The sequence below is a fragment of the Podarcis melisellensis genome (genome assembly GCF_964234715.1).
Source record: "Podarcis melisellensis genome assembly, chromosome: 5".
NCBI classification, from domain to species: Eukaryota; Metazoa; Chordata; class Lepidosauria; order Squamata; family Lacertidae; genus Podarcis; species Podarcis melisellensis.
Genome location: NC_138537.1, coordinates 73,057,241 through 73,081,096, shown reverse-complemented (window position 1 = coordinate 73,081,096; position 23,856 = coordinate 73,057,241). Strand labels below are relative to the sequence as shown.

The 23,856-nt window shown below is 42.1% G+C and overlaps 1 protein-coding gene across 3 annotated transcripts in view; it reads left to right on the top strand.

The window, feature by feature from the left end:
- Positions 1–23,856, top strand: part of ARID5B (AT-rich interaction domain 5B) — a 178,614-nt gene that overhangs the window by 63,764 nt on the left and 90,994 nt on the right. For all 3 annotated transcript variants that reach the window (XM_081913490.1, XM_081913489.1, XM_081913491.1), the window contains one exon: positions 19,191–19,421. In XM_081913490.1, the coding sequence (XP_081769616.1) occupies positions 19,191–19,421 (231 nt within the window). The remainder of the gene's footprint in view (positions 1–19,190; positions 19,422–23,856) is intronic.

The window sequence follows — 23,856 nt, the reverse complement described above, 5'->3', positions numbered from 1 at the left end:
CCTGTTTTCTCCCCCTGTTGCCAGCCTTGTATTTGTAGCTCTGCCTATGGAAAAGCTTGCTTCCCACAGCTGGGGCCTCATTACAGGAGGTCGGGGGTGGGGAACGGGTGCCCTCCACAACTCACCTGTGTTTAAAACAGGAAATCAAATGTTGTCTTGATGGAGCCACATGGAATAGCCATTGGCATCATAAGAGCCAACCATTAACCTTTTGCATAGTGGTTGGTTGATGGGCCCAATTACAACCTGTGACTTACCGTATAAAGCAAAATATTCACCACCCAGAGACCACAGAAACAAGGGGTGATAGTTCTCATGCACTTGGTAAGACACAGCCCATGGAAGGTGGTTTGATGGGTCACCATTGTACAGACCTGGTATTAATTAAGCTAGGGAAACTGTTGCAGATGCATATAAGAGTTACAATAACTCCCTGGATTTAATTTATATTCAATTGTTTCTTTAACAGCAGTGCTTTTTAGGTGAACGATTGGAACTAGTTTATCAGTAAAATGTTGTCAACAGAGATTTTCTTTTTCCTCTTGACTTGGGTATTTCCCCCCCCCCCCTTCCCATTTCGTTTGTTCTTTGATGGGCTTCCAAAAAAGTTATTAAAATGTTGCAAAACAAATAAGGCAATGCTGGAGCTTATTAAAAATTGCTTCTTTTGTTCCGATCTGGCAGCTGACAAATTGTCTTGTGCTGCGTCTTACCTGTTCCATTGTGAAAGGTTAACAGAGAAAATGGCTGCAAATAAATTGCTATTGAATGTTGCTGAAAATTAAGCATAGGAGTTTTTCCTCTATTAAAGATCCCTTCCAAAGCTCTCTATTGATGCCGCTCCCTGTGTGTCGTTCTAACACTTGTCTCTTACATTATGCTTGGCACCCAAGGAAACATTAACTAGAAAAGAAACGCCGGACCATAGTGTTACTAGACTCTATTATCCGGCTGTCACATGCCCACACGAGAGAGGTCTAATTTTGGTTCATATTGACAATGATTTCTGATGCTTTCCCTAATTCTCTTCATGGAGTACTGTAGGGATGGAGTCAGGCTTGAAAGTAACATACATACATATATATATATATATATATATATATATATATATATATATATATATTCATCACTCTAAAAATCCAACTCAAACACTTGCTCAGTAAAATGTAATTAGGGCATTCTTACTTCTTTGGATGTCGGAGATATCGGCATTGTGGTTGAACGAGTGCCAACTCGTTATTTTTTATATGGACTAAGATATGGCTAGTATGCCATTAACTCTAAACAGTGTCAAATACAAGGTTGTTGGGATTTTGTGTGTGTGTGTGTGTTTTAACATGTAGGCTATATAAATTATACCTTGCAAGAATTAACAAGGCCGTTATTTCATTAAGGGTTTCAAAGAGGGCATAAATGTCAAGTGCGAAGCTTATGTGTTTAAATCACCGGACTGTTTTCACTCCCCCGCCCCTCATTATGTGGCTTTTGAGAGTAGAAGCCACTGTACCATTTTATTTTATTTTTTTAAAGCAGGGGCAAAGTTCCACTGAATTTTTCAGGCTGATAATGAAAAGGCCATTGCATGAAAAACCAAGATAAAGCTTTCAATTCTTACTATTGGGAATGGAAATTGAAGGTATTTCATGCCACATTTCTGGGAAGTATGTAGCAATAATGGGGTTTTATAATGAATAGTGCTCAAGGTTTCTCTGTGTGTCTTGTTTTGTTGGAGGAGAACATAAGAAGAGCCAGCTGCACATGTCCAATTGCCCATTTAGTCCAGTATCCTGTTCTCACACTGGCTGACCACATGCCTGTGGGAAGCCTTCAAGCCGGACATGGGTGCAACAACACTCTGCCCACCTGCAATTCCCAGTTCTGGTATAGCCATTGTGGCTAGAAGCCGTTGATGGCTCTTGTCCTTCACATATTTGCCTTTTCAAGCCATCCAAATTGACTGGGAGCAAGGGGAGAATTTCTGAGGATCCCTCTCCAGGGCTTAAAACTATGCTTTAATCCAGTTAAGGAGAAATATTCCACACCTATTAAAACAGATTGTATGCTAAAATCAAACCCACAGTCACATTTATATTTAGAAGTGGGTATAGAGAAAAGTGTCATTAAGATTACAGAAAATTTGTTTCCTACTTCTTGACCTTTGCTTTGGACCAAGTCATCTTCCCAAAATCACAATTCTGTAAACTCTTCTTGTTGTTGTTGCTGCTGCTGCTTTGCTAGATTATCAGATGGCCTTGAAGTTTCTTATTAGTAGCCTTGGCAACTAGGATAACGAAGGTTCCATAAAAGAGAATGGCAGAAACACAGGCCTGGTTCATGTGTATTTTACGAAGAATTCCATCTCATTTGGGAGAAGGCAGCTCTGCATCCCCCCCACCTCATACATCATGGGAGGGGGGGTGCTCTATGTGGTGGCCCATATGTACATCAACCTGATTCATGTGATCTCTCCCCCCAGCACATTTCAGAGGGGAGAATAACCAGAACATGTTTCCCAAGTGTACAGTTCCACATTTGGGAGCCCATGTCACCCATGACATTTGATGAGTGGTGAAGTGGAGGCCATTCTTTCACCATGGGAATCGGCTCACCGGCAGGTAAACATGGGAACTGGACTGTAAACATGTAGGTAACAAAAGGAGAGGTTTGTTGGGCAGATAAAAGGAAGGACTTCCTCTACGCAATATGTAATTAACATGCGTATATCACTGCCTTTCAGTCAGGCTTCTGACTCAGTTTCTGAGACCAAAAATGTATTTGTTGGGCGACTTCCCATGGACCTCTTAGTAGCTTTCAGTACCATCAAGCATGGTTCTCTATGTGGTTCCTGTTCTGACCTGACAGGGCAGTTCCTGAAGATGGTGCTGGGAGACTGATACTCTACCCTTCAGCAGGTATGCTGTGGGTGGTTCTTTCTTGTTTCCCATGCCATTTTATCTTCATGTGAAACTGCTGGGAAAGGTTGGGCATTGGAAGAAAAATGTCATTAGTATGCTGACGATGCTCGGCCCCTTTTCTCCGTTTCATTGAATTCAGGTCAGGCTGGGGATGTTTCAAACTGGTTGGACGGGGACCAATAAAAAGAATCTCAATTCAGACAAGGTCAAGATTGAGTGGTGATAAAGCTGACCAAGTCTGAAGGATCATGTCTCTTCTATATTACGTTGTGGTCCTGCAGGGATGGTTAACCCACAGAAGTTGCTGGACGCCAATGCCCATGATGATCAGGGAAGATGGGAGCTGCAGTGAGTGCTTTTTGTTGTTGTTGTTGTTCTGGTACTCATGTGTTGATAAAAGTGCTGTAGGTGTCAGCAGAAAATGGCTGCCATGGGCATAAGAAAAAAGAGAGGTGCTGGTACTTGGTGCTGGTTGGCCCTGTCTGTAGTACAGTGGTACCTCGGGTTATGTACTTAATTCGTTCCGGAGGTCCGTACTTAACCTAAAACTGTTCTTAACCTGAAGCACCACTTTAGCTAATGGGGCCTCCTGCTGCTGCCGCGCCGCCGGAGCACGATTTCTGTTCTCATCCTGAAGCAAAGTTCTTAACCTGAAGCACTATTTCTGGGTTAGCGGAGTGTGTAACCTGAAGCGTATGTAACCCGAGGTACCACTGTACAGCAACATATGGAAGGCCACAATTTTGCCACTCCTGCCCTATAGAATCAGATTTGTAGCTTGGGAGGGCTAATGAATGCCTTGCTTATGAGTTTTCCTGAGGCAGCTGACTAATGGGACAGTAATAATCTGATCCAGCAACAATGTCCGGTTCATTATTTAACACATCCTTTCATTCTAAAAGTGTAGATTTTGCTGACATACTGATTTGTCCCTTATTTTGCCTTAGACATGTGAGTCTGTGTTTACAAATGCATAGCACTTCCCTTGGAATAGGGGAATACATTTTTACATACTCTATTTATTATTTTTTTGCATCTGCTGTTGATAAAAACAAATCAAAAAACAAATTCAGTGTGTGTGTGTCAGTCTCTCGCTTCATATGCTTGAGGATAGATCCTATGAGAAGCCCAACCTGACCCCAGCTGGATGCTCTGATTTATTGATTGATTATTTATTTGTGAAATGTATATGCCACCTTACAAAGCGGCTTGCAAACGCAATTGAAACATTTCTAAAGGTACATACGTACGAAGCAAGCTAAAAGCAGAATCAGTTTTAAAATCCCTGGCATTTATCAAATTGATCTCCTTCCACAATCCTTCCCTTGTATGCCTTATCTTTTAAATTGTTTAGTCTCTGCTATATTTCGATTTATGTACAACACCTAGTTAATATGGGCGCTCCAGAAATAAATACCCGTGGAAGAAACAGGGAGCTGTACGTTGCTTTCTACTTTCTAGAAATAATTTAATTTCCACAATGAGCAGAATATATTTATCTCTACTTTACACTGCATTAGAGTACTCTCTTGCGACTTTCTTTCTGGTGATCTCTAAATGTATTTTGGCCTTTTAGGGGGAAAGGAATAATATGAATTCTGTGCTAGGTTTAAGAAACAGAAATGCTTTCCTGCCTGGCTTTTAATGAAAGTGCTGTGCCTTTCTTCTATTGGAAAAGCTGTGGCTTCCTACTTTTACATATGGATGCAAGCATTTTTAGGTGCCTTTCCAGATAAAATTGCTCAAGGCAACGTAGAAAATATATACATTTACAATCTTAATCCTCTTCCATCTGTAAAACCCAATTTACTAGCCTGGTATCATCGTCTTGTGGACCCCTTACTCACGCTTCTCCCTTATACTCAAAATTTCCTGGAGCCATGAATCTTTAAAAAAAATAAAAATTGCTAACACCTCCTTATCTTAACTTTGCATCAGCACAGAGCAAATATTGTGCCATTAAATAAACTGTACTTTGTTTATCGCACACTCTTGCTCATGTTCCTGGGAAGTAAGGGTGCTTTCAGAATAAATGTTTATTCTGCATTCCTTCAGGTTGGTTTGTTAGGGAAGTTGGGGGCCGTTGCATCAAAGCAGGTATTGCCCCATACTTTGCAGTGCGTTCCCCCATCACTTTCCTTAATGCAGAAAGCCTCTTCTTTTGGCAAAGCAGGTCTGTTGCGCAAGACCCTGCAGCCAGCTATAATAGCACAGCCTCAATCCCGCTCCCAAACAGTGATCGTCTGGAAGTGTCCTTAGTCAATAGAACTTTCCCCCCAGGGAAACGTGCAACCTGAAACTCCCCACTTCTCCGAATAAGCTGTGCCCCCATTCATTTTAATTGGGGTCTAATTGACACCAATGCCATTTTAGCAAAACCCTAGCCTTAAGCGCTTTGTTTGGGAAATGGCCCTGCCGTGGGAAGGCTGGCAATTTTGAACTACCACATAATCAATTCCTTTAGTGTAGGTAGGAGGATGCTTGGAGTATGAAGTGGCAACAGGTCTGAATGGGTGGACGGGAAGTTTTAAAATTTTTAGGACTTTTGTTGGTTTATAGAATCCTGAAACTGAGACCACTCCACTGGTAGATGCTGCCGGACATTGCGAATTGGTGAGAGAAGATGAACACAAAGATGCTTAATCACAGGGGACATTGCAGCAGTCACCTTGTGGCTGGAACCAGCAAATTGGCCTCTTCTGGAACCTTTTACAGTATGGAGAATGATCACATCATGTCCACAGATGATGTGGTCTGCTTGATCTCACTGTAGTTCCCTTACTTTGCTAGATCTATGATAGCAGTTCAGCTGCATCTATAAGTAGAGATGTCACAGAATTCTGACTAAAATCGGAATGGAAGTTGACAGTGTTTGTTTATTTATCCCCTCTCTGGATCAGAAATCAGTCCAGAGAGTATTCATTGTGGCTGTTGCTTTCAGTCTCCAAACTATATGTAACAGATTACACTCCCCCCAATATTTGCATTGTGTTTCCTTTGCATTAAAGTTAATAGGGTAGAATAATGCAATGGCAACGTAATTGGAGTAAAATACGTAATTTCATCACAGCAGACAAAGCGATGTATAACATAGATTTTGGAGAAAGATGAACTGCCGCAGAACAGAAACAATAGTTCACTGATAAATACTGAGAAGAATGGAAAATTATTCCTCCTTACATCCCTAGATCCCTGAACACTGGAGTTAGCTGTTTACAGAAGATGGGCCTGTCTTGGTGGAAGGTTCTGAAGCTAATACTTCTTTTCTGCATCAAATTTCATCCATCTTTTATTCTTTTCTGCAAAAACTCAATTTACAGTATAATTCGCATTGATTTCTTGCGGTAAATATTATGGAAGATTTCATTATACAGGTCCGATTCTCGATCAGTGAACAGAATTGTTGATGCTGTCTAGATGGAAGTAGAAAAGATCAGATTCGAATCACCAGTTATAAAGTAATGTTCTACAGCTGGGAGCGTTAAGTACATATTAGATGGAACGGAGGTTTTTATGTGACTGTATTAGCGTGGGATTGAACAGTAGTTTCAGTCTGCCTGAGATTTGTAAGTATTCCTTTTATTTCACATGCTAAACTTATTTTAAGAACTCTCTGAACTTGATGTTTCTCCAGCACTTTCACAAAAATATTGGTACTTTTCTGCTTATGGAAACAGAGTGGGGGGGAAGATATAGGAGAATTAGCCGAACTTTGTAGTCCAGTGAGAGACAGGTTGGTGAAGTGATGAGAGTGTTAGACTAGGGAACTGGGAGACCAGGATTCAAATCCTTACTCAGCCTTGGAGCTCACTGGGTGACCTTGGGCCAGCCACACACTCGCAGCCTAACCTACATCACAGGTCTGTTGTGAGAATAAAAATGGGGAAGGGATTAGTATGCTGCCTGGATCTCCTTGGAGGAAAGATGGGGTAAAAATGTAATAAATAAATAGATTGTATGTGTTGAAAGAATAGGTTGGTACTGTCAGCTCCAATGGTACTGATCCTATGTTGTGGGAAAGCTTTTTTGATCTATGTATGAATTAAAAAATACTTTGTCAATGGACGAAGCCAGAGGTGAGTGATGGGCTGGAGCCTGTGACTATTAAGCAGTTCTGGGAAAGAGCTTCATTGATTTTAATAAGCTCTGGCCTAGCAAATTTTGAAGGGAGCCCTGGTAGATCAGAGCATGGGACCTGGGGTGGTGATGGTGCAAATAACTGAACCAGAGGCGATAAAGGGCAGGTAGAATCCTGATGGCTGACACAACTCCCCACAACCTCTCCAATCAGTTTGAACTGATATTGGCAACAGTATTTTCATTTGGGGAGATTCTGCCATGCAAAGATCACTGGATCGGAGAAAATGCCTTGTGGAATGTGCATTGCCACTGCTGCCTATTTTACACCAGCCAAATTAAAGGTCCATATAAAATTAGTAAAATTGGGAGCTTGCTCGAAATAATCATTTATCTCATCTTCGGTAGCCAGTTTTTGCATCCAGTCTTTGATTATATCAGTTTCAAGTAGTCGAGGTGTGGCACGAAACACGGACACGTATTAGCATGGGTGGCATCTTTGCTTCAGAACAGCCCTGTCAACAAGGCAAGTCTCCCTGTTGCGTTCCTAATTCACCCAAATTTGTTTCAGCCTCAAAAACAAAGATTTGCAGGTTCGCCTACTGGGGTTAGCTAATTATTTTATTTGCATTTTCTTCATGTGGTAATTCAGCCATTAATATTTTAAAAGTGTTGCAATTAATTAGCTAGCTGATGGATGCCAAGGAGCATTGCAAGAGCAAGCAGAGATAAACAGGAGGGGGAATTCAGAGCTGTCTCTGGAACACCTCCCTTTCCTGGTTGGGGATCGCAGCCCTGGCGTGACCCCCCCACCCCTCCACCCACCCCGTCAGATAAAGGTCCTCAGCCTGCATGATACTGATGGAGCAGAATATTTTACAGTTCTAGGTGAGAGGGCAGCAAGGCCAATGCTTCTGTACCTCCTATGGCTCTTGCAGTTCGCTGGCCACTTGGGCAGGGCTGTGCTCCCGTAGCTTTCTCCCACCCATCTTTTTTTCCGAAACGCCGCACAAAGCAGATTTAAGTGAGCTGCTGAGAAGCATGCAGAATGTCCAGATAATTAAAAATAAAAAAAAATTGGGATGCACAGGAGTGCCTTTAACATAAAATTTTGTAGATGGAGAGTTTGCAGGGGTGACTCATGGCAAATCCATATAAGAGCTTCACATAATGGGAGTTCTACTGCATTTATGTGGTGATAAACGTGCTTTGGCAGTTGTCCAGTTACTCTGGGGTTTTTATTATCATGGTCAAGAAAGGGAAGAGAGGATTCTGTTTGCTACTAGAACTGTTCTCGTGTGTCAATCAGCTTTTGATCAATGCAAGCTGCCCTAAGAATCTTCCCTCAATTATTCATATTAAGCTATATGCTCTCTCTCTCTCTCTCTCTCTCTCTCTCTCTCTCTCTCTCTCTCTGTGTGTGTGTGTGTGTGTTGTATTTAAATAAACAAATAAAATAAGTGTGTCAGGTCAACCTAGTTCTGTACCAAGGAAAGCTCATCTTTAACATTTAAATATTATGCAGATTCAGCATTTTAACATACTTTCCCTTAGTTTGCACGATTTATTCCACTCTGATTCTTGGTGGGGAGGGACCATGAGTATGCACTGCACTGAAGCAACATCCATTGCTTCTCTCCCTCATCTCAGCTGTTGGAAATCCAATAGGCTTTGAGTGGAGTGTTTCAGTTAGGTAATTTTAGACTCTGAACTTAATGGGCAGTGTGTGTAGGGCAGTGTGTGTGTGTGTGTGTGTGTGTGTGAGAGAGAGAGAGAGAGAGAGAGAGAGAGAGAGAGAGAGAGAGAGAGAGAGAGAGAGAGAGTCAGCTGGTTAGATGGTAACGTGTATTAGTTCACATTCTTTGAAACGTGGTGGGCCGTCCCCACTCCATTGGGGGGGGGCTCTCCTGCTGCCCCATTGTAACCACTGATGGTACTGGACATGGCTCACGCAAACGAACCTTTCTAGACAAAACAATGAGAAACCATTTTTACAAAAGAATGCTGAGGTTTTGTGGCCAATACCAATATCTGCAGGTTTGCCTGAATGGACATTTTTTGTTTTCTGTTTGTTTTGTTTTTACCAAGTGTTACTGTATCTTATTTCTTAGCTTAAAGTTTTGGTTAATAGCCCTGCTGTCCTGATGGGTGGTTATTGCTCTCAGATTCTGTTGATGGGGGAAAGTTTTTATTTTTGTTCTCTGAAAGTGGCCCAGTGATCTTTGGGTAAGAAAGCAAGGTCTTGCACATACCTCTGCTCTCCTATCGAGATCTCCTCTTACTACCCTTATCCTCATTCATCACGGTGGAGAATTATGTCTCCCACAGGCTAGCATTAACTGTGATGATATTTAACTTGGGCTTGAAAGCCAGCTTCCAATCTCAGTCTCAAACTGTGGTTCAGCCAAAAGCAGATACAGCGGTACCTCAGGTTACAGACGCTTCAGGTTACAGACGCTTCAGGTTACAGACTCTGCTAACCCAGAAATAGTACCTCGGGTTAAGAACTTTGCTTCAGGATGAGAACACAAATCACACAACGGCGGCAGTGGGAGACCCCATTAGCTAAAGTGGTACCTAAGATTAAGAACAGTTTCAGGTTAAGAACGGACCTCCAGAACGAATTAAGTTCTTAACCCGAGGTACCACTGTACTTTCCTGCCAACCTAGCAGTTCGAAGGCACGTCAAAGTGCAAGTAGATAAATAGGTACCGCTCTGGCGGGAAGGTAAACGGTGTTTCCGTGTGCTGCTCTGGTTCGCCAGAAGCAGCTTAGTCATGCTGGCCACATGACCTGGAAGCTGTACGCCGGCTCCCTCGGCCAATAAAGCGAGATGAGCGCCGCAACCCCAGAGTCATCCGTGACTGGACCTAATGGTCAGGGGTCCCTTTACCTTTACTTTACCAGTGTACTAGCATTGTTGTCAATGATCCAGCACTTTTGATTAAAGTAAATGAGAGAGTGTCTAAATCAGGGATGGGATAGTGAAGTGGGAGAGAGAGAAGTAAAGGCAGATTGCCTTAGTGTAGTTTTACAGCTATGGAGTGAAAACGGGAGAAGCAAAGCCTAGGGTGAGTTCACACATGCCTGCTTATCATAGCACATGTCTGACACCCTAGCATCAACAGTGATGACTTGCACTTCCAAAACAGCCATTGTAGACCAAACACTTTGGAGCTTTCGTGACACTTGATCTCAACCCCCACATTATAATTCTGAGTGGAGACAGCTCATCCATTCGTCAGTGCATTATCAAGTGATAAGTCATTTACTGTTGGGACACCAGTGTGACGTACATGTCTGTGAAGAAGAGCTTGAAAGGCTGGCGAGATAAAGTAAGGGAGTCAATGAAGGAAACTGCTGAGTCTAGTAAGGTGCTAGAGGAGAGGACAGAAGCAAAGATTGCAGCAAACCACATCACACTGTAAGTTAGCATGAGATGACACCTGGCTGAGAAGAGTTGGTGGTGTGCCCAAATGCAACATGATAAAGGAGGAATCCTTCAGTGAAAGGCTGGGCATGGAAACGGTTCACTACCTAGTAGCATCTTCAGCCTCCATTCAGGTCTTTGTCTCTTCATTTGTGACCAGCTAGTCCACCATCAATGATAGATTAATTCTTTGTGATTCACCCTTCCACTGAAACCTTGCTGACAAAGCATAATAAAGGAAGACAGTGGTGCTAGTCCCTTTGGTGATTATTCAGGAAATTATGTTCTGATGTTCTAAAAGCTTTGTCTTCCTCAGTTATGTGGGTTGTTATATGGGACAGCTCCATTAATTTGCAAGCTCACCTGTCAATGAAACTTTCTATTGCATCTAATTTCTTTTGTGCCGCCAGGGCCAAATGGGTACTAAAGGTAGGATACCCACAGCTAGACCTGAATGGTGTGCAGCTAGGATCCCTTCAGTCCCTCAGTCTTCAGTGTGAGCTGTAAACAGTGGAGAAGCCAAAGGCGAAAGGCCAGATTCCCAGTGTTTATATAAGTCCTGGCCAATCGGGAGGCTTTGTACTGACTGCCAATCACAGGGGTCAATGTTGCTCAGCTGTATTCCTATTTAGAGAGGGGTTTGAGGCCTGACTACACAAGCATACACATGGGCATCCACCCCATCAAAACCTTTCGCCACCATAATCGTTGGCACTAGATCCAGAGGCTGCCAGTTCTAGCCCTGTTGTCCCTGACACATGCTTGCATTGCTTAAAGGATCTGTTTTCATATATGAAAATACATTCTATAAGGCTGGGACGTTTTAAACACTTGGTCTTTCTTTGGTTTAAATTAATGAATAGTGTTATTATACTAAAATAACTGTTCTGTTGTTGTTAAAGCTTTCCTCCATGTGTGTCTATTTTGTTAGCTGTTCAGTGACTGCTTCAGTTGATTGCTGCATCAAAAATTAACATATTGTGAAGGGTGTGGCGTCAGCAGCTGACTTACAGTACAGGCCGTTTCTCAAAATAGCCACAGCAGTGCAATAGTGACACACAATTTATGTCACAGGATTCAGCAGTAATAATAACTGTGGCCTATTCACTTACATTTTGGGCAGTCTTCTTCCATTCACTCTTCTCTCTCTGTTTTTAACTTTCCTTCCCAACCCTTTCCTTCCTTTTAATTACCTTTTGCTTTTTAATATTTTCGTTTCTTTCTTGGCTTGCTTTTGGTTTAACAAGCCAACAAGATGTGCGTGTTTGTCTCTGTGTGTAACTGTACATTTTATTCATCAGTTTAACTGCAAGTGTATTTCTCGCTTTGATGTATAAATTTGTGCTAACTCAACTGCCTTGGGAGAGATTTAGATTTGTGGTAGGATACGTCACACGAAGCTGGAACTGGAGGACTGATAAAGTTGATGCACAAGTTTGGAATCTTAAACACCGACAGCCAATTCAGTCTCTTTAGATTGAGGCGCTCACACAGTCCCCTTCCACAAACGTCTTTCTGTATAATGTCTCGTAATTAGAACAGGAAATCATTGAGTAACTGTGCGATGAATAAGAGTACTTAGGCTGAAAGGAAAATTACCTTCTGAGAAATTATATTCACCATTTCCCCCTCTTCTCTTGGTTCACATTACAATGTTGGCAATGATAGTAACAGATGCAAGTATTCTTATCTGCACAGTATTGTTCTTCTGATTTTGCCCTTCCCCCTCAACAAGAAAAAACAGAATATAGGAAACGCCTAATTAGAAAACAGAATTCTGTGTCACAGCAGAATAGCAACAACACAGAAACGTCAATATAATTATCAATATATCTAAAGGCTGGCGCTATGTCAAGTGTATGAAGTTCTTGTTTTGCCTTGGCTCCGTTGCTAGGAGCACTATTTTTTATTTTATTTTTAAGAAGAGAGCTCAAAGAGAGAAATATCTGATGTAATAAAGTATCAGAAGGTACCACTCTGGAAACGGTTTCAAGAGTGGCTCCTGTTCATGTGACCGGCTCCCAAATCGGATGCTTTGTAGTCCTATCTGGAGATGCCAGGGACTGAATTTGGGGTGTGCTTCTACCACAATGGCCTTTCCTTACTTTAACACTCTTGGTTCCCATCCTCTGTATAGACAGGGAATAATGAATATAATCAATAAACAGCTTTTTTCTATCATCTGGTTAGTTCTTGATAGTGTATATTATTTTCTACAGAAATACAATGCAAAAGAGAGAGAGATTTGTTACATTTCCAAGTTTGTAGCTGGAAAAGGAGAATATAGGTTGGGAGTTTTTTCTTTAAAAAATGTCTAATACATATTTGGAATCTGTTCAGCAAATAAAGGAGAGATCTTTACATGTTTGTTTCTATTGGCATCGGAATGCATTTGCACTAATACGATTAAAAGAACGAAAGGGCAGAATACTTGGCAGATTTTTGTAGCTGGGGTAATTAGGTGCAGGAAGGAACATGCATATTTTTTCCACCCAGCTCTATAAAATCCTGGTGTGAAGATTGTTTTGTGTGTATTTTTTAAAAAAATAAAAGGGGGGCGAGCTTACTGAAGTTAAAAGCAGATTATGGCGGTTAGCAATAATCATTATGGTGTGATGTTTCCGAACACAAACAAAGCAAGCTACTTTTATGTATTTCCTTGTTCAGTCTGTGAGGAGGTTTTGATCTGTGAGCAGATTTTGATCAGGAATTCATACTGTTGTGTGTGTCCCGTCCCCCTCCAAACTTTTGTGAATTGTTCTGGGCTGCTTTGAAGGTCATCATGCGGTTTAGTGGAAAAAGTGCTGGACTTTCACCCGAGTTCAGATCTTGCCTCTAGAGAGGGCCAATTTCAACACTCATTTTAGCTCTAATAGGTCATTCAACTGAATCATGCTTAAGCAATGTGAGGGGGAGAGTGTTGCCAGGTCCCACCCCCTCTGGGGCATCATCTTTCTCAAGTTCACAGCCCTCTGCAACTTTGGGGGCAAAGATCTGAAGTGGAAGGCCTCCTTCACTTGTGCAGGTTCCCCACATGATTTAGAATCCCACACAGTTGAGGTTCTTCATTGCATGTAAACTACTGGAAGGTGATGGGCTGGAGTGGGTGGGGCTTGGCAGCATCCTCTCACTGCCCCAGCATGTTTATACACAATTTAATTTAATGCCCAAATTGGTTTGTAGACATGGTCATATCTGTAATGAAACCAGGAGAAGTTTACTTGGGCATTCATTGCTTGTTACCTGTCAATTCCTCCAGATTTACAGGCAACCCATCACAAACAACGGCCCATTTTTCAACTTTCCCATCTCATGGACTGTAAGGACAGGGACAGTCAAAGGCACTTTGGTTCCTGAAGGCGGGCAGAGAGAGATCTAAATATCATCTTCTTTTCACTATTTAGCATGGGCAATGCCTGCTCAGTTCGGTGTATGTTTTTTATCCCATGGATCAGATCTGTCTCTCATTCTACCATCCTTCATGACAATCTACTATCTGAGGCAGCTTCCATGTCTCACCTCATGGTAGGGTTGCCTCCCTTCTGGACACATAGTGAATAACTGTGGACTATTGCTTCATTCTAAGACCCTCCAAATTACCAGGCCCAGCTGGAGGTTCTACATGGAATTTGGGGGATAGATAATACTGCCTCTGTATGCTTGCATCCCCAGGGAAAAAGTTGAGGTGAACAAGACTCAGCGATACTTAGCCAGTGTTGTTTCAAGTTTTATTCTCTTCCTTGTGTTTTGCCCTGCTGAGCCACAGAAGGAGAAAAGGAAATCCAAGCAAGGGCGCTGGCCTAGTCCCATGTTGGACTGATTTGCACTAGGCACTTAAATATAGGGATCTATATTTGAAATGGATGTAAAGCTCAAATTGTAGCAGGATTTTTTGGGAGGAGGGGTATACAGCCTCTTTTCTTGGGTCAGACCCTTGGCTACTTTTATTTGGAACTTTTATTTGATGGTGGAACTTGTAGTAGAGGCCTCTCCTACTTTTTCTCCTGTCATCCAAGCAGTGAATATTTGGCTCAAGAGACGTAGATTGTGCCCAAAGTAATAATTTGATCTTCACCTTTAGGGAAGCATGGTCTCTACAGCTGAAATCAAAATTTAAAAATACTGCTACTGCTACTACTATTAAAATACACTTTCTTTATTATTATTATAAAATCTCCAGCAGCTCATCATGACAGATGGCAGGCTGCTTTGGAAACTGAGGATACTTTCAAAAGTAGTTTATGATATGGCACAGGGGTTTGCTATCCCAAGGAGTGAAGAAAGTACTGTAAATCATCCTTCCTGGATATGCCTGCAGTTTAGCTCTTTCTGGATCCTAACCCTTTTAAAAAAAAAAGGTTATATTGATTTGAAAAAGTCTGCCTTATTGGTGAGACTATTCTGTGCTCTCTCCCTTGACAGTGAACATGAAATTCAACACAAGTCTTCACTGCAGTAACTCCTCTCCCCTCTGAATGAAAACTGTATAAATTGATCAGTGCCTCCGTAGCCTCTGTTAAGAATGAGAGGCCAGGACCTTGCTTTGCAGTTTTGCTTGTTGTCTAGAAATCGGTTCTGAAGTTGAGATAAATTGGTTAACTATATATACGTACGAATGAATGAATGAAAGACTGACCCTGAAAGAGGTTATTAAAACGAACAGTTACGATGTAAACACAAGATTAGGAGACATTTCAGCCTGAAGTCCTGGAGGTATTTCCTTCTAGGTGTGTGTCTTGTGTTCTACCGTGTGCAGGTGACGTGGTGGAAGCTGACACGATATTGGACGTGCCTCTTCAGCAAGGACTTATTTTTCAGTCATGCACCTTATCAAGAAAGTGATAATCATGATTTAAATTCTAGCTTATACCAGCAGCAAATTATTTCCAATTGTTTCATCTTGACAGAGTGCACTAATAATATATCACTGCAGTTAGCTGACATTTGGAATATGTTGAAAGATTCCAAGTGTCCCCCTCCCTGCCCCTGGATTGTGTATTATTCTCTCTCTCTCTCTCTCTCTCTCTCTCTCTCTCTCTCTCTCTCACACACACACACACACACACACACACACATTTGGCAGAAATAGGTCTTTGATTTCTTCTCTCACAGAGGTGTGGCTGAAAGAAAATCTTTGTTCCAAGAACCTTTTATTTGCTTTCCTTAAACAAATGGTGCAGTTTACCCCTTTCTTTGTCCTTCCTTAGAATGATCTGTTGAACCTTTTGTGAATAAAGGAAGGAGGGAAAATACCATACAAAGCATTTATTTGGACACAGTTATTGCCTGGTTAGGCTTGGCATTCAGCGATGGGCCTTTCCCCCCCCCGCCCGCCATTTTGTTTCTGTACCTCTGAATCGTGTTAAAAGTAACAACAACAAAAAGCAACATCGATCAGCCTTGCAAACAAATTTAATTTTAGTGACTGCGTTGCTTTAAAATGTCATTAAAATGCCACAAAAATAGCAAGGAGCACTTTATACAGTCACTTTACCATGTGCTTTACTGGAAACTCGTGGTTTGTAGCAAAGGTTCATATGAGACATTTATATGTACCTTGACAAATAACACATAACTGACCACATCCTGGCGCATAAGGAAAGTGTCATTTCTCATCTCCAGGCTGAAGACAGCAGTACCTGTATGAGCACACTGTGTTGTACTAACCAGGCCTGTAATCTGCGCCTCTAGCAGCCCACACTAAAGCTTAAATGATCTGAGGAGCAGCCTTGCGCCAGTCATCTAACGCTTGGTGCACTTAGCCTAGGTTTCTGGCTGGCAGTGGTTCTCCAAAGTTTGAAACTGTAGTCCAGGGGTAGGCAAACTAAGGCCCAGGGGCCGGATGCAGCCCAGTCGCCTTCTAAATCTGGCCCATGGATGGTCTGGGAATCAGCGTGTTTTTACATGAGTAGAATGTGTGCTTTTATTTTAAATGCACCTCTGGGTTATTTGTGGGCCCTGCCTGGTGTTTTTACATGAGTAGAATGTGTGCTTTTATTTAAAATGCATCTCTGGGTTATTTGTGGGGCATAGGAATTCATTCATTATTATTTTTTCCAAAATATAATCCAGCCCCCCACAAGGTCTTAGGGACAGTGGTCTGTCCCCCTGCTGAAAAAGGTTGCTGACTCCTGCTGTAGTCTTTCCTAGCCCTGCTACACAAGATAATTTTAACTAGAGGTTCCAGGGATAGGATGTGGGATCTTCTACTTCAAAGCACATGCTTTGCCATTGAGATACGAGCAGTGTGGGCTTGCATGCTGGGTGCCTAAGATTGGTTTCCCTGCTCAACTCTGGAGCTCATTGGGTGGCCTTGGACAGGTTACTCCTTCTCTCTCAGTTAAGTTAAACTTGTGGTAGGGTTGTTTTTGAGGAGACCACTCCTCAATTTGAACTCGCTTGGACAAAAGGCAGAATGAAAATGTACAGCAGACCCTTCGCTTAAGAGAACAAATTTGATTGCAGGGACTGTCTAGAGTTGTCATGTTTGGCGGGGGCTAGGATTAAGAGAGAAAGTGCTATGACTACAGTTCTGTAGCCTTGCAGGCTCAAGCAAGTAAACGCTAGATTAAATTGCGATCGCCATATTTTGCTTCCCCACAACAAAATTTCACAGATTTCACTGTGCCTGCCTTTCAGGCACGCTGTCAAAATATATGACCTGAACTTGCAGATCATGGAATTGTTTTGGTTTCCTCTGTGCGCTCTGTGGGAGGATAAAAGGCACAGTACTTAGAAAAGTGATTCCTTTGCAGAGAATAGGTCTAAAAGTGGCATTCTTGCAAGTTGTAATATGTGTGCACCAGATTGGTTTATGTATGCGGCTCAGGTATGGCATTGGAGATTTGAACAGCATACAGGTTTTTGTTCCCCTGTGTCAGATCACACCAGTGAATTGCTTATAGCTTGAAGTCCTGTTTTTGTTGCTGGGATGGCTCTATGGGACTTTGACACAGCCCCCTAGGGATTTTAATGTTATAGGGACTTTTGTTAGAAGTCTGAGATTCCCAGCTTGTATTTCAAAAAATTGTATTTATTTCAAGCTCAAAAGTTTGAAAACATTTTGGCAAAAGAGTTAAATAAGAAAGGAGAATAAGAAAACTTGTCATTTCCCCCCAACTCTCATGATTTCTGTTCACAGATTGAGAAATTCTTTTTAGGGCTGATTAGAGATTACTCATATCAGAGGGTTCCGGTTTCAGACTAGGAATTTTGCAGAAGTACAATGGGCCTGTCACTTTCTGCTTGGCATTGATCTTGGTATGATAATGGATAGTGATCTCATAATCAGTCAGATTTGTTTTATTGTTTAAAACAAAAGGTCATAGTAATCTGAATACATGTGAATCATATAAATATGTGAGAATCATACTGTAATGACACCACCTATGTCAAGTGAAGAACAAAACTACGGCCTAGTTCTGGGGGGGGGGAGGAATTCAGTTTTATCTGTATTTTAATGAGATACTATCTAATTTGCACTTCTCGAACCAGTATGTGAAGCGAAACACAATTATCTTTCAAAATGCATACTTCCCTGAATTTTGCAATGCAGGTCTCAAACCAATCTGAACTAAATGCATGTATCAGAAGATAGTGTTTATAAGATGCATACATTGGTGAAAATAACATACAAAAATGCTTTATATTGGTTGAAAATAGCTTGCAGAAATGTGTGTGCTAGTTAACCCTGCATAAGAATGCGTATCGTGGGAGAAGTTCGCACTAAACTGCTGGGGAATTTTCATTAATATAGCGCAAATTGCTATATGGAACATGGGGACTGAATTTAAGATTGGAAAGATGAGAAACTGAAATCCAGGCACTAAGGGAACACATGCTCAGATGCCTGCCAATCAGGGACAGGGGCGTGGTCTCACACCAGAGTTCCCAAGTGGAATTCCAAGACCATGTACATGCCAGTGTAGAGTAGTGGTTAAAGTGTCAGACATGAACCTGAGAGGCCAGGGTTCCAGTCCACACTTAGCCATGAAGCTCACTGGGTGACCCTGGGCCTCTTGCTGTCTCTCAGCCTAACCTACCTCACAGAATTGTTGTGAGGATAAAACAGAGAGTGGACACTGCCTTGGGCTCCTTGGAGGAAAGGCAGGATATAACTGTAAAAAAATAAAAGCTAAATTTCATATTTTTACTTTGAGATCTAGTCACATGGACTAGAAACTTGTGTTACTGTAAAATGAGGAACTACGTTCTCTGGGTTTTGTGCAATATCTTAGATTTTGCATTAGAGACTGCATTCTTTGTTGTACGATTCCTACACTCCCTGATACTTTGCACCCTCCAGACCTGGCTGCTCTGTTTCTGATGGGAGAAATATGTGACTTGAAAAATGCTAAGGTCTGCTTTGGCACGTGATTAACAGCCTGATCCTGTAAAAAAGAAGAAGAAAAATGTTATTTCAGGACATGTGTGCTTATTTCATACGCGCCCTACTTGTGACAGTAGACTGTTTAACATGTTTGGTCCGTGCAAGTTGATGTGCAATGAAACCTCTGTAGATGCATCTGATATAATTTAAATTATTGCAGGAGGCTGATAGGTTGCAAATCGGAGGCAGAGGGAGGGGATTGAATATGAGGAGGTAGCATGGCTCCACATCCTACATCTGTTTCATCTCCTACATCCCAAAATCAATGCAAAGGGTTTGCAAGGAGAATCTGACTTGCCTCCAGATGCCTGTTTTATGTTAAAGGTAACATGACAACTGGGGCAATAAGTAACAGTGGTTTCAATATTTTTTCTTGCAGGTGAGGATGACGAAGATTCAAATGTGCTGATCCTCAGCTACCCACAATACTGTCGCTATCGTTCCATGCTGAAGCGCATTCAGGGCAAACCGTCCTCCATCCTAACAGACCAGTTTGTATTAGCCCTTGGGGGCATTGCCGTAATCAGCAAAAACCCACAAATCCTCTACTGTCGAGATACCTTTGATCACCCAACTCTTATTGAAAATGACTGCATATGCGATGAGTTTGGTAAGTAGCTTTGCCTCTTGTACTTCTTGCAAGTTAAAACCACTTTGTTGACATTTTGCCTTCCTTTTCCCAAGTAAAAGGCAGTAATAATGGATAAACCTTTCAAAAATAACAAAAGATGCGTATACGTATTTGAATTGCTGAGCGTCAGCAATATTCCACCTCCACTCAGAGACTATTTGTAGTCTTTATATTTTAAGGCTGCTGCTTATTATTACAAGCATTTTGAGAAAACAATGTGTTGCTTAGTTGTCCAATGTGAATTTAAAGAGGTGTTCGGTTGCATGCAATGCAAACCTTCCTTGAAAGTTGTTCCATGCTGTTTGTTCTTAAACTTGTTTTGTGTTGAGGGGTCATTGTTCTGATTTACTTATTCTTTCCGGCCTGGCATATTTTCTTATTCAGAAGCCTCCATGTAGAAAGGGACTTAAAATTCTTGAATGTGTGTCAGTGCATGTGTTCTTTATACACCCTACATAGCTCTAGTAATTGATGCATTGTAATTTTTATAATTGTTTACCTGTGTTATGAAAATCAAGATTCATTAGCCATAGTGCTGAGTGGATAAAAACTACAGCTCAGGGCAAACCAGTATAGCTTACAGCATTTTGCAGAGGAAGAACTTTGAGATATGAAATCCATAAATCTTTGTAATATAGATCATTTTGGGGAGTGGGGGAGTGCGGAGGAAGTCTTTTGCAAATAATGAAATTGTTTTCAGGAAATATCTGAGAGGAAAAGATATGCCCCGTCTTTTGTTTCCTGCTGTCCTTCTGCTGGTTTTCATTTATTTGCATTAATTCCATGGGTTTATTTAACGAGATTTATATGTGGCCTCCCCTATGCGCTCAAGGTGACTGTTGATAAAAATGTCAAATCTCAAAATTCACCCCTTGCACTCTTAACAAGGTCAGAAATGTTCTGAACAATTGTAAAAGCAAGGCTCAGGCAGAGAAATGGGTTTTCTTCAAGAAATCCCAATGATCACACCCCTCACTGGCTCTATTCCATGTCCTCAAGTGCCTTTGCCTTGCTGGAATGTGTCACTGAACTGTGGTAATGCCTCTTGCTTCCCCGCATAGAGGATGGAGAGATGGGGGGATGTACCCTACTGTACAAAGGTAAGTACAGTTGCTCCACCCACTTGCTGCCTCTGGCCCCACCTACCATTGACATGCAGCTCATGTAAGGTTGCCCACAAAGGAATGTACCCCTTGGGGTTTAAATAGCTACCATCCCCCTGCACTGAGGCATCTGGGATGGAATATAAAAATCTGGCTTTTACCACCTATCCTGTTTAAGGCAATTAAGTCTGATTGATTGTGGTGAAATTTATTTCTGAGAAACTGTAGCCACAGATCTGTGAAACACGACTCTGCTTTTGCTATACAAGGTTGCTTGTATGCCTAAATGCTATGTCTGTCTGTCTGTCTGTCTGTCTGTCTGTCTGTCTGTCTGTCCATCAATCCATCTCTCTCTCTCTCTGCACACATAATACCCATAGTGCATGAGATAGACAAAGATGTTCAGGTAACAACAAAAGGAAAGCAGACCACAGCATATACACACCCAACCAGAATTAATGGTCATAATTATCATAAGCTGTACTTATAACAAAGGGATCACAGTCACGGCTCCCACATCTGATTATCACCATTAATAATATTACTATGTAATGTTATTTGCAAGCTCCTGTAACGTTAACTGCTTTGTTTTGGATAGTGTTTCAGCACCCCTGGGTTTTCCCCCCTGATGCTTTATAATACGCTAGCTGCGAAGAAAACAATACAACCAGTGCTATACCTTCATCATCACTGGTACTCTGTATACGTGCACCAATGGCACTGTGCTTGATTTCTGTAACCTCAGGTGCGCAGTCCTGGCTGCTACTCAAAATTGATCTTCCTTGTTCTGCCCAAGAGTGCTGGCAACTTTTGAAAAGTGAACTTACATTTGAGAGAGACCTGTGTATAGCTTGTTGAGGTTTCAGCTGGGCAGCTAACGTGAATGTAACATTGTGTGCCATTGCAGATGAGATAAGGTAACGATCATGAGGCAAAGGATTAGGAGTTTTCTCCTGTCTTGCTGTTGTGAAAAGGCCACACTTTTATGGCGATATACCTGGTGGCCTGGTCCACACTTAGAGGTGTCCCTTCAGGAATGGGTGCAGCAACTGCTGCTGCTTTTGTTGCTGCTGCACTTGTGACTCAGCAATGCCTTCTTGTTGTGCCAGCCACATGATGAATGTGCATGTGGGCACTGCGATTTGCACGGCTGCAGCAGTCCTTTTGGAGTTCTCACAAATTCTGCCTCTGTTCAGATATTCTGGTGGCCTCTGCATGCCTCCAAGGTGATCCTGGCAAGTGTGACTCAGTCCACATTTCTCCCTTTAGAGAGATGCACAAACATTCTGTTTTCAGATTTAACTACCTATGAATGCAACTTTTTCGGATTTTATGGTGCAGTCCTAACACAGTTTAATTCAGAGGAATTGTCTTTCACATTCATCGAACTATTTCACAAATGGATTCCCCATGCTGCGTTGCGATCAAGGCTCAGATCTTCCTGTTTTGTAATTGTTTGGACTTTGGTGTAGTGGTTAAGAGTGCTGGACTCGTAATTTGGTGAACCGGGTTCGCGTCTCTGCTCCTCCACATGCAGCTGCTGGGTGACCTTGGGCTAGTCACACTTCTCTGAAGTCTCTCAGCCTCACTCACCTCACAGAGTGTTTGTTGTGGGGGAGGAAGGGAAAGGAGAATGTTAGCCACTTTGAGACTCCTTAGGTAAAGGTAAAGGGATCCCTGACCATTAGGTCCAGTTGTGGCCGACTCTGGGGTTGCGGTTCTCATCTCGCTTTATTGGCCGAGGGAGCCGGCGTACAGCTTCCTGGTCATGTGGTCATCATGACTAAGCCGCTTCTGGCGAACCAGAGCAGCGCACGGAAACGCCGTTTACCTTCCCGCTGGAGCGGTACCTATTTATCTACTTGCACTTTGATGTGCTTTTGAACTGCTAGGTTGGCAGGAGCAGGGACCAGCCAACGGGAGCTCACCCCGTCACGGGGATTCGAACCACCGACCTTCTGATCAGTAAGTCTTAGGCTCTGTGGTTTAACCCACAGTGCCACCCATGTCCCTTGAGACTCCTTAGGTTAGTGATAAAGCGGGATATCAAATCCAAACTCCTCTTATCTAAATTAGAAACTATAAGAGACCCCTGGTTAAAATTTGATTCAATTCCATACCCATGCATGTTTGTTTTTACCAAAAAAGAGCCACTCTTCAGTGTAGGCCTCATTGGGATTAATGAAGGATGAGCAGTAGTTCTGTTTGGTGGATTGCACTCATGATGTACTCGAAGATTGCAAGGTCTGTTGAACAAGTTAGGGGTTGCGGTTTTTTTTGGTGTGTGTGTGTCTAATCTAGTGCTCCAGTATAATTGCAACCCTGTAATACCAAATGCAATGTGTCAGTTTCATAACATTGATGGGATGCAGCTGATAAAGTACTCTTTTATTCTCTCCCCCCCCCCCACAGTCAATAAAATGTGCTGCACTGGGTTACGCAAACAGTTTACACTGATACCATGTAGATTGATGTCACATGTATAAAGTTGTGGCAGCTTAAATCTAAACACAGGCAGGGTGGTACGGTTGATAAATCGATTACTTGAAGGTACTGTTGCTTATCAATCAGATCTGAGAGTGGGGAACTTGATTGCAGGAATGCAAGGGAAATTCTTGCAACAGGTAATTGGCTAGATGCCCTTTAATTTGCAGGAGCTGTAGATAATCACAAAGATTAGACATAAGAAATCTCAGGAACTGGAGGGGGAATATGAGGGAGTAGGAAGAACCAACAAGAGTAAAACCTATATATTTTATCTTATTTATTTATTTTTCCATTTGTATCCCACCTTTTCTGCAAGGAGTTTGAGGTTGCAAACATAGTTCCTCCCCCTCTCCATTTTATCCTGTGAGGTAGATAAGGCTGAGAGAAGGGGACTGGCCCAAGGTCACCCAGTGAGCTTTGTGCCCAAGTCGGGATTTGAACCCAGGCCTCCTAGACTCTAGCCCAACACTCAAACCACTACAGCATTCAAGTCACATCTAGAAGAACACAGAAGTCCATGATGCAGAGCATTCTGACAACAAGATTACAATATGCCAAATACTCAGGCAGGAACCAAACGTTGCTGGAACATTTATTTATTTACAATATTTACAGGACAATGCTGAAGTCACTTTGTGGGTTGCAGGACCTGTGACAGATACAGCTTGTTATAAATGAGATAGGCAGACTATTTTGACAAAACATTTTCTCCAAAGCATATGAACCTGTATCCTTGCTAGAAAGCTTTAACAGAAATGATTTTTCCATGAAGCTTTTCCCCAGTTGTTTTTTTTTTAGTTGTGCATTCTAAATGAGAACATTGT